Source organism: Pelophylax lessonae (assembly GCF_965119305.1).
Source record: "Pelophylax lessonae genome assembly, chromosome: 1".
NCBI lineage: Eukaryota > Metazoa > Chordata > Amphibia > Anura > Ranidae > Pelophylax > Pelophylax lessonae.
Genome location: NC_138768.1, coordinates 798748502 through 798760530, shown reverse-complemented (window position 1 = coordinate 798760530; position 12029 = coordinate 798748502). Strand labels below are relative to the sequence as shown.

General features: G+C 39.3%; 1 protein-coding gene across 2 annotated transcripts in view; it reads right to left on the bottom strand.

Annotated features, from left to right (window-relative positions):
* Positions 1-4346: 4346 nt before the first annotated feature.
* Positions 4347-12029, bottom strand: part of SORCS2 (sortilin related VPS10 domain containing receptor 2) — a 1364824-nt gene continuing 1357141 nt past the window's right edge. For both annotated transcript variants that reach the window (XM_082243140.1, XM_082243141.1), the window contains one exon: positions 4347-5024. In XM_082243140.1, coding sequence (XP_082099266.1) covers positions 5001-5024 — 24 coding nt within the window. In that variant the 3' untranslated portion in view covers positions 4347-5000. The remainder of the gene's footprint in view (positions 5025-12029) is intronic.

Genomic DNA, 12029 nt, shown 5'->3' with positions numbered 1-12029 from the left:
ATTCGTTTAGGTACAGCGTCGCACGACCGCGCAATTGTGCGTTAAATTCACGCAGTGCCGAATCGCAAAATACACCCTGGTCGGAATGGGGGTAAAATCTTCCGGGGCTTAAGTGGTTAAGTACCACACCAGCGCTCCGCAACCATGTGCATTCATGCACAGCTGCAGGGCGCTCCCATCCAGTTGAATGGGTTGTGTAAGGCAGTACTGCCCGCCAAATGTGACAGTAGTGATAATTTCCATGTCGCAGATCAGAGGTCTGTGATTATTGTTAAAAACATAATTGTAGTAATACGCATATTGCAAATATATGCAAGAAATGTGCAGAGGTGTTTCCAGGGATACACGACTCTCAGAATCATATCCCGCTGATATATAGGTCACAGTTACATTTATAGAGAGATGTTTATCTTTCGTTGTAATTCCCCTGGTGTCCCTATAACTTGTTACACATATTACATTTATTTCCCTTTTTGCTATTAAGATTATTTTATTTTTTCAACTGTTTTGTTTAAACGTATTACGAGGAGTTATCTGAAACTATACTATTATCAAAAAGTTAGGACACTTCCACTATGTACAGTGTATCTCTTTATCACTGGTTTAGTGTTCAGGTCCAATCTCCTTTTGGTCCCGTTCAGGAGAAGACTGGGCCAGGGGACAAGGGGGCAATTGCCCCCTGGGCCACTCTGATGCCCTGTAAAAAGGCTGCAAAGGCCGGTTCCATGCCCCACTGGAGACTCTCCCCTGGCCAGCCCCAACCGAGCTGTCCCAGCTCCCCCCAACTGCCACCTGCTGGCCAGGTCGGAAACCCGGATTCGGTCGGTGGCTAGAGAGAACCTGGAGTGGAGCTTCAGCTTTAAATGGGGGTCAGAAAGAGGCCGGGAAGAGGGAGAGTGGAAGGGGGGCCGAGTCGCTAACACCAACTATCCCCCCTAATTCCAAAGATCAGGCATTTTTTACCCCCACTGGGCATAATCCGGCCCCCCTAAAGTCTGAAGGACAGTAAACCGACCCTTTCTTTAGAAAGTTTGGGGCCCCTGATCTATAGCAATGCATTTTTCATCATGTAAATAAATCCTGCTATCGTATCTCATATGTTGTAAGCAGAAAATTACCATTGTCTTACTGGCAGAGACTATATAGGTAAATATGTTTTGCTGTAACAATTTGTAGGTCCCTTTTACATGCAGTTGCAGATCCTATGAAGAAATTGTATAAAAGGGTACTTATAACATAGCAGTTGGAAATGCATTTCCATCTGGCAGCCTTTACAGAATAGCCAACGGGTGGCCACTCCATTTTTGATGCTCAGTGATGGAGTGTTTAAGATCCATGGTCAACTGGGAAGTGTCCTTATATTTGAACTAAGTACCTTTTTGGAGGTCACCTGAATGCCCTTTTTTAGGGTTTATTTTGGAAATATGTAATTTGGATGTATATTATTTAAAAGTGTGAAGACCAGAATGTATTGTATAACTACAATCATCTATCACAGTGGTCCTGAAGAAACAGAGGAAATTCGCAAAAAGCATTTACCTGTGATTATGTCTTAAGGCCCGTACACACGTAAAGATTGTCGGCCGTAAATATTCAGCCACCGACCGATCGTCGGCTTGTTAGTATGATGCTTCCGACAACAGACTGCGACTTTTCGGCCGAACAGAATCTGGCATGCAGACTTTAAAATTTTTGTTGGCCAACACCAGAACGGCTGATTGTTCCTCAGTCAGTACAGAATTTGGCCAACAAACAGCAGATGAGCAAGACTGGGCATGCTCAGAGAAGAAAAAACACACGGAAAGTAACCATCACATGACATCACTTCTGCAGTTGACTGTTGTTGGCCGACAAAATCCGTGTTCAGTCTTTATCACTTTTCAACCGACAGGACAGCAACGGACAAAAGACGGCCGATCGTTCGGCCGACAATCGGTGCGTGTGTACGGGGCTTTAGTATCAATAATTGAGGTGGCCATTCTCATGCTGTTCACACTTACGAATTTGTGAGGTGTGTATAGCAATCAGATCAATTTGATGTATAATAATCTATGTTTAAATAAAACTTTAGTTATATATTTATTTTCCTCTTCAAGACATTGAGTGCTATATATAAAGTCCCCTTTTCTACATTTTCTTCTTTTGATGTAATTTTGACAGCACGTCAAGAATATTCGAAAATTTGATTCGCTCCAATTATTAGTCACAGTTGCAGATCAATACTGCATGGGCTTTAACATGCATTGCAGTAAGGCAGCCCAATAATTTAGTATGGGCTTTAACACACAGTAATGGACAAAAAAAATGACCAGTACCATTTTTTATTGGCATGCACCGCAATTTATGTGTGCTACAGTGCAGGTATGATGACACTTACTGTACTTGTTCCTAGGGGTGCCATTTAAAATTACCACAATGCATAAGTGTGAAGAAGGCAGTTCATAATTATCGCAAATCACAAACACCAGCCAGAGTGAGACCATATTAAATCCCCTGTCAGGATTTTATCGCACAGGTTTTCTAAATACCTTACTATCCAAAACGAATTGAAATCACTGGACAATTGGTGTCTTTAACGTTTGACCAAAATTGTATTTATTCATTAATAGAATGTTTTGTTTGTATCTTTTTTTGGTTAACCATTGTCTTGATTCTTTGCATTAAAGCAAGGAAACCAACCCAGTAGTATATTAATGTGCTTTTAATACGCAAGAATGCTGCTTATACAAACTACAGTTTCAGGAAAACAATAAAAGGCATACAGAGTAAATATGCATAAATATGCATAAATATGCATGCAAATACTATCTGTATACAATATGGATACATTACCAGTGACACAGCTTTTGTTATATCTGGCCTACAATTTCCTTATTAAAAGATTTATCTTTCTATCTATCCATCTCTCTTGTAGTGCAACTTTAGTGTTGTCCCTATAGTGAAGTTAACTCCTGTTAAATATGGAAATTGTGGACCAGCTATAACAGTGTGTAGTGTATCCATTTATATACAGACTAGATAGCATGTACATGTATGCTATATATATATATATATATATATATATATATATATATGTATATATATGTAGCACTGAGCTTCACCAAAACATTGACAATAAAAACACTGCTGTTTTTGTTGTTCCTTGTCTGCGAGACACGTGAGTGCCTCTAAGCCAGATAAAAAATGTATTTCCTACTGAATATGCCACATCCAAACGTGCATACAAGGAAAAAAGAAAAACAGGACCCCATCCTGTATCAGGAGGACTTTACTGGCATAGATATGAGACGCTATTCAAACTTGTTAAGATATCAAAGAATATATTTATTAGAAAACATTAACATGATGTGTTTTAATGTTTTCTAATAAATATATCCTTTGATATCTTAACGAGTTTGAATAGAGTCTCATATCTATGCCAGTGAAGTCCTCCTGATACAGGACGGGGTCCTGTTTTTCGTTTTTCCTTGTATGCCTCTAAACACGTTTTGGATTTATTTGTAGCACTCTGTATGTCTTATATTGTTTTCCTGTAACTGTTAAGTAGCTTGTATATGCACCATTCTTCCTTTACAAAACAAAAAAACAAAACACTGGATTGGTTTCCTTGCTTTGATGCTGATAATTAAGACAAACTGTTAACTAAAAAAAAGTTAAAAGAAAAACATATAGACCTATAACATTACTTGAATATAAAAGTATAGTCTGGAAACATTAAGCTCCACCCTTGATCAATCAATTTCATGACCAACTGCTGTTAAAGTGGAACTTTGGTCAGAAAGTTGGGGCCAGCCTCAAGTGCTAAATCTCTTCAGGCTGGCCCCATTTGCAGGTGTATCTATATAAAACATTACAAATAAGTGTCTCTACTGTTTAAAATCCAGTAATACACTGTCTCGCCCTGCTCTGCACATGCTCAGTTGCTCTCTATTTTTAGGCACTGCTGAGTTTGTAGAGGCTGATCTGCTGACAGCCTAAAGCGGAATTAAACCCTTCTATCCTTTACAGCCAAGGAAGCTGCTTCTGTTTGATCTGCAACTGCCATGGTGTTGCACATGTGATCAGTTATGACCACAGCCATTCGATGGCTTGACAGTTTGGTTGAGAACACAAGCAAATGTGACAGTTATCAATCCCGGCATTCCAAGAATGTATCTGTTTTTTGAAACCATTTAATCAATGGGTTTAGTTCCACTTTATGACTTGCTGCTGGGGCTCTGAGCTTCAGCAAAATGGCAGCCTCCGACAAGAAGAAACAACAGCAATGCTGGAGGCAATTTACAGCACACACTCATTTTTGTAGCAAAATGATTAATTGTGGAATGTATGCTCCTTGCTAAAGAACATTGTTTTTTTATCAAATTTTTATGGGTAATGTTCCACTTTGAATAAAATACTTTTAGCAAGCCCAGCAGCTTTATGACTGGTATCAGTCTGGAGTGTATAAAGGTGATCAGCCAATTTGTTGATTAATGACCATAATTCCTGTACAATGGCTAAGCTCACAAATGGGCCATATGCACTAAGTACAAGTTCCGGATCCTCCTCTCTTTTCCAGGGCCCATTTCTTCCAACCGACTTCCATTCAAAGGATGGAAATTCCATTATTCTAAAGTAAACTTGAATTTTGGAAAAAATATCTCTAGATAAAATGAAAATGTAATAAAGTGTACACATAATATGAATAGAACACAAAAGTTGTGTCTTGGGTTACAAATTGGCTACTACTTAAATATGAGTTGTAACAACTGCTGCTTGTATGAAAACGAGTCTTTAATACACATCAGCGGTTGGATCGCTCTCCTGTAGTAGCGGACAATACGTATCTTCAGGACAGGTTAGAAACAAACTTCTCCGATTGCTGTTACAGTCCGAGTATTCCCAAGCTGGCCGTTCACCAGGGAACAATATTACAATTTAGAGAAGAGTCTGTACAATGTTTGTCTCCTTCTGTAAACATCAGCTAACAAGATAATTGTGCATTTCTCTAGAGTTGATACTTAAAACCACTCCTGAGTGATTACCTGTGAATAAAGAAGAGAGAGAAATTATTACGTCTATCAACTACATCATTCTCGTTCTATTTTGTGACAGCCATTTTATTTGAGTGGTAAAAAGGTAAACTCTTATTTGAAGAGATGCATTTGAAAGGAAGAGAATGGCCCCTTTCCACCAAACACTAATATTTCAGTTTTTGGCAGATGCCTGACCATTTATATGGATTTTAATATTCTGGGTGGGATATCTGGTTTCTGTTCCCTTGGCCAGTATAGTGTATGTTTACTGAGAAAATATTTTCTAATGTTAATTCAGTGTTTACCTTTACAACTTGCTCTTCAATTTATTTGCTGTTGTAGTGAATACTAGAGGGAGCAGTCAGTAGATACTCTGTCCTAAAGTGGAAGTAAAGTCAACTTTGTACCGTGTACTCCTTTACAAGAAAATTATACAAACTGCTTGCCCCATCCTCCAAAGTCTTTCCCTTCATGTGATATTGATGTTTTTTTCCCCTGGTAACATAACTAGCACATGCACAATCCATTGCATATTCTCGATACCCTGCCATGCTGGGATGTGAAGAGCACCTCTGCCAGGATGTGACAAATGACATTACAAGAGTTGGTGAATCATCTACTCTAGGTTCACACCTATGTTTTTTTTTTAGTGGGTTTTTCAGCTTGCAGAAACACACTGCAGTCCATTTAACATTATTTTCTATGGTACACATATAGTTACATAGCAAGTCAGGTTGAAAAAAGATACAAGTCCATCCGGGTTCAACCAAAAAAAAAAAAAAAAACAGTATTGAAAACCCAACCATACAATCTCATATACACAATCCTATACTCACTGTTGATCCAGAGGAAGGCGAAAATAAACCCCAGCAAAGCATGATCCAATTTGCTACAGCAGGGGAAAAAAAATCCTTCCTGATCCCCCGAGAGGCAATCGGATATTCCCTGAAACAACTTTACCTAAAAAAAAATATAGTACCCTTTTATATTATGTACACCTAGGAAAGAATCCCAGGCCTTTTTTAAAGCAATCTAGTTAGCTAGCCAGAACAATCTCTGGAGGGAGTCTATTCCACATTTTCACAGCTCTTACGGTAAAGAAACCTTTCTGTATTTGGAGACGAAATCTGTTTTCCTCTAGACATAAAGAGTCCCCCCTTGTCCTCGGTGTTGACCTTAAAGTGAACAACTCAACACCAAGTTCCCTATATGGACCCCTTATGTATTTTTTACACGTTGATCATATCCCCCCTTAATCTCCTCTTCTCAAGAGAGAATAAATTCAGTTCCTCCAATCTTTTCTCATAGCTGAGGTCCTCCATGCCTCTTATCAGTTTGGTTGCCCTTCTCTGCACTTTCTCCAGTTCCCCGATATCCTTTTTAAGAACTGGTGCCCAAAACTGAACTGCATATTCCAGATGAGGTCTTACGAATGATTTGTACAGGGGCAAAATGATATCTCTCTCTCTGGAGTCCATGCCTCTGTTAATACAAGAAAGGACTTTGCTTGCTTTGGAAACAGCAGCTTGGCATTGCATGCTATTATTAAGCTTATGATCTACCAGAACACCCAGATACTTCTCCGCTATGGATTCCCCCAGTTCTACTCCACCTAGTATGTATGATGCATGCATATTCTTAGCCCCCAAGTGCATAACTTTACATTTATCAACATTAAACCTCATTTGCCACATAGTTGCCCAATGAAACAGTGCATTGAGGTCAGCTTGTAAGTTGGAGACATCCTGTAAAGAAGTTATTCCACTGCAAAGCTTGGTGTCATCTGTAAAGACTGAAATGCTACTTTTAATCCCAGACCCTATATCATTTATAAAGATATTAAAAAGTAAGGGTCCCAACACTGAACCTTGGGGTACAGCACGGAAAACTTTAGACCATTCAGAGTAAGAATCATTAACCACTACTCTCTGAATTCTATCTTTTAGCCAATTTTCTATCCAATTACAAACTGATCTTTCCAAGCCAGTAGACTTTACCTTACACACTAGCCGTGTGTAGGGAACTGTGTCAAATGCTTTTGCAAAATCCAAGTATACTACATCCACTACGTCCCTCGGACATAGCCCATCCCTGATCAATAGAAATTGGCTGTTTACCATGCGATCGGCTGTGTCAATCACAGCCGATCACATGAGCGGCTCCAGCACGAGCCGCTCGTTCTCTCTGCAATGCGCGCCCCCGGGGCGATCGGGGACGAGGCTCGAGGCCGGCAGCGGGGAAAACGATCCGGTCCCGGATCCTCACAGACAGGATGTTGAGTGAGGGCAAGCTTGCCCTCACTTGACTCTATGGTCTTGGAGGACCGGAGCTACGGAAAATGTTGTTGCCTAGCAACCGGTTTAAAGGTCCTTTTTTTTTTTTTTTTCATTTTATATAATAATTTTTTTTTTTTTTCTGTCTTTTAGTGTACTTGTGAGATCTGAGGACTTTTTGACCCCAGATCTCACAAAAAAGAGGTCCTGTCGTGCCTTTTTCTATTACAAGTAATGTTTACATTTCTTGTAATAGAAATAAAAATGATCAATTTTTTTTTTGTTAAACGGTGTAAAAATAAAAAATAATAAATAAAATAAATAGTAAAAAAAAAAAAAAATTAAAGAGCCCTGTCCCCGTTAGCTCGCGCGCAGAACCGACGCATACGGAAACCCCGCCCACATATGTAAACTGTGTTCAAACCACACATGTGAGGTATCTCCGCGATCGTTAGAGCAAGGGGAATAATTTGAGCCCTAGACCTCCTCTGTAACTCAAAGATGGCAACCTGTAGAAATTTTTAAATTGTCGCCTATGGGGATTTTTAAGCACCAAAGTTTGTCGCCATTCCGTGAGCGTGCGCAATTTTGAAACATGACATGTTGGGTATCTATTTACTCGGCGTAACATTATCTTTCACATTATGGAAAAAAATTGGGCTAACTTTACTGGTTTCTTATTTTTTAATTAAAAAAAGTGAATTTTTTCCAAAAAAATTGCGTTTGGAAGACCGCTGCGCAAATACGGTGTGATAAAAAATATTGCAATAATCTCCATTTTAATCTCTAGGGTCTCTGCTAAAAAAAAAATATAATGTTTGGGGGTTCTAAGCAGTTTTCTAGCAAAACAACTGATTTTAGCTTGTAAACACCAAATGTCAAAAATAGGCCTAGGCAAGTGGCTAGGATGCATGATGATGCTCCTTGGATGTTGGCCCCTCTATATGGCTAGGCTGTGAAAAAGTCTCACACATGTGGTATTGCCATACTCAGGAGGAGTGGCAGAATGTATTTTGGGGTGTCATTTTTGCTGTGTACATGCTATGTGTTAGGAATATCCTATAAATTGACAACTTTGTGTAAAAAAAAAAGTTTTTATTTTTTTCCCACATTTTCCAAAAACTTGTGGAAAAAAATGACATGTTCAAAGGACCCATAATGCCTCATAGAATATACGTTGGAGTGTTTGCTTTCCAAAATGGGGTCATTTTGTGGACTTTTCCATTGTATTGGTGCTCTAGGGCCTTGAAAAGTGTGATAGGTAGTAAGAAAGTTTTATGTGTATTTATGCTCCTAAAATGCCTTATGGTGCTACTTGGACGTAGAGTCTCTTTTTGTGGCCAGGCTGTGTAACAGTCTCACACATGTGGTATCACCATACTCAGAAGGAGTAGCAGAATGAATTTTGGGGTGTCATTTTTGCTGTGTACATGCTATGTGTTAGAAATAGCTTATAAATTGATGTTTTAGGAAAAAAAAGAAAAAAAAATTTTTTTCTTAATTTTCCCAAGAATTGTGGGAAAAAATTATAACTTCAAAAAACTCACCATGCCTCTTACTAAATACCTTGGACTGTCTACTTTACAAAAAGGGGTCATTTGGGGGGTATTTGTACTATCCTGACATTTCAGGGCCTCAAGAAAGGAGATAGGCCATCAGTACATCTGGTGTGATCAATTTTCAGTAATTGGTACCATAGCTTCTAGACTCAATAACTTTCACACAGACTAAATAATATACACTAATTTGGGTTAATGTTACCAGAGATATGTAGCAGTATAAATTTTGGCCTAAATGTATGAAGAAAAATAAATTTTTTGCAAAATTGTATAATAGAAACTAAAAAAAGTGGGTTTTTTTTCAAAATGTTTGCTCTTTTTTTGCTTATATCACGAAGAAAAAAAAACCCAGTTGTGATCAAATACCACCAAAAGAAAGCTCTATTTGTGTGAAAAAAATGATAAAAATTTTGTTTGGTTACAGTGTAGCATGACTGAGCAATTGTCATTCAAAGTGTGAGAGTGCTGAAAGCTGAAAATTGGTCTGGGAAGGAAGGGGGTCTAACTGCTCTGTATGGAAGTGGTTAATATATTTGAATAATATTTTGGGGTTTGTCCTACTATCTTTTGCAATGTCGTTTATTTTGAATTATTTCGTCCCTGATTTCCTTTTTAAATATTCTATTATATTCTTTGTAACAATTAAACAATGATAGTGTTCCCTCATTTTTATATTTTTTAAAAACTCTTTTCTTTTTATCTATAGCTTTTTTAACTTTTGCCGTGAGCCACATAGGTTTTATTTTTAGCCTTTTAAACTTATTACCCATGGGAATATACTTTGCAGTGTGTTTGCATAAAGTCTTTTTGAAAAATTCCCATTTCTGTTCTGTGCTCATCGATGCCAATATTCCCTCCCAGTCTAAATCCTGGAGAGCAGCCCTCATTCTTGGAGCCCTTTCTATCTGTTCCAGGAGCTGAGTCTCCACCCCCTCATTAATACTGGGAGGTCTATAACAAACTCCAATGATAATTTTTCTACATTTCAACCTATACTGCTTCAGATTCAGCACACTCTCCATCAACTAGGTCATCTTTCACACTCACTTTGAGATCACTTCTCACATAGAGACAAACACCACCACCCCTCCGTTTTACCCTGTCTTTCCAAAAGAGAGCATAGCCAGGAATATTAATAGCCCAGTCATGTGAAGAATGAAGCCAAGATTCAGCAATACCAATTAAATCTTAGTTCTCCTCGTGCAGCAGAGCTTTCAATTCACCTATTTTGCTTGGCAGACTTCTGGCATTGGTGAACAAACACTTTAAATCATTGTCCCATTTTGCACACTTATTTTGCATGTTTTTAATTTTGGTACAAATAGTACCATTTCCAATGGTTGTTTGTAACATGGGAACCTTCTTATCCTCTGCCATAACACTCCCCCCATATTTCCCCATTCCACCCACCAATAGGTGCTGACCCCTGTCTGACCTGTCTGCCCCATTATAATCTAATTCACCCTCCCCCCTCAATCCTTGTTTAAAAGCTCCTCCAGCCTTTCCATAAACCTCTCCCCCAGCACAACAGACCCCCTTCCATTTACTGTAGGTGCAAACCATCTTTAGCATATGGGTTGCACCCCAATGAAAAGTGAGCCCAGTGCTCTAAAAACCCAAATCCCTACTTCTTACACCAGGTCTTTAGCCTTGCATTCAGCTCTCTAATCTCCCCCTGCCTTTCCTGTGTTGCGCATGGCACAGGCAATATTTCAGAGAATATCACCTTGGAGGTCCTTCCCTTCAACTTGCAGCCTAGTTCATTAAATTGGTTCTTAAGGAGCCTCCACCTTCCATATATTCTGTCATTGGTTCCAATGTGGACCAAGACAGCTGGGTCATGCCCAGCCCCTCCCAGTAATTTATCAACCTGGTCCACCACATGCCGAACCCTACACGTTCACATCTATGCGTTTTTGCATTTTTGGAAAGGGTCAGGGACTTTTTATCCCGCAGCAGATTGCGTTTTGCAGGTAATAGAGTTCAATGGACCTGCACCAAAAACGCAAGTGGTGCATTTTTTTAAAAAAATACTTTATTTCAAAAGCACCATACGATAAGTACAGAAACCACAATTCTGGCAAAACAAAAATGGAGCAATTCCACAGAAAATTTGACACAATATTAACTAGAACATACAGAAGAGGCAGATATATGCATGAAAAGATGACCCGGAGTACCGGGTACTAGGAAGACTCTGTCCTTTATACCCAGCAAATGCTGTTAATATAAAAAGGAAGTGATTAAGGGACATGACGAGTAAATGATAGGGAATATAAAGGGTCGCAGGAATCTGAGGGGAGGAAAAAAAAGAAATAAAAAAAAGGGGGGATAAGAGGACAAAGAGAGGAGAAGGAACCAGTCAATCCACCAGTGTACCAAGGCCACATGCCCCATCAGTAAAAATATTTAAATCAGCAGCTCCTTGTCCTTCTCAGAGTAGACAAATTTGTGCCAGTAGAGCCACTTTTTAAGGAACTTTTCCCGGAGGCCTTTCTCCGTAGCTACCAGGTCTTCCATCTCATTGATTTCAGCCACTTTCTTCACCCAAACAGTGATAGACCTAGCCCAAACAGAGATAGGTTTAGCCTTAAATACTGTTCCCATTTGGTAATATAAGGAGGTCTAAAGTTTGGTAGTGGGGAAATAAGCAAGCGGTAAGTTTGAGACACCACATGTCGCAAAGGAGATTACTCCTGGCAAAGGCACTCAAACAAGGTAAGGGGCCTCCTAAAGGCATTGGGGAGGGTATGGAGCGTATAAAATGAGCCAATTGTAATTTTTGCCAGAAAGATAATCCTGCATAAGACCGGCCATCTATGATTTGCTGTCTAGAAACCCAGTGCCCATTGAAAATGAAATTTTGAGTCTGAAAAAAACCCTCAGACTTCAGATCCCTGAATCTAGGGTCATAGAGGCCAGGACTGAAAGGAGGATTGCCGATTAGGGTTAAAGTGTTGCATTTTGATGCATTTTTTTTCTCCATAACAAACTGTGTATAGCTGGTTGTCGAGGAGTGGGCCAGGAAGTCGGGCTACCCGCTGACAGCTAAGAGGAAACAAAAGAATTGCCGGCAATAAAAAAAAAAAAAAAAAAAGTGGGTTTAAAAACACAAAATGCGCCGGAAAAATGCATCAACCGCAGCCACATAGATGTGAACCTAGGATCAAGGAAGCACCAAC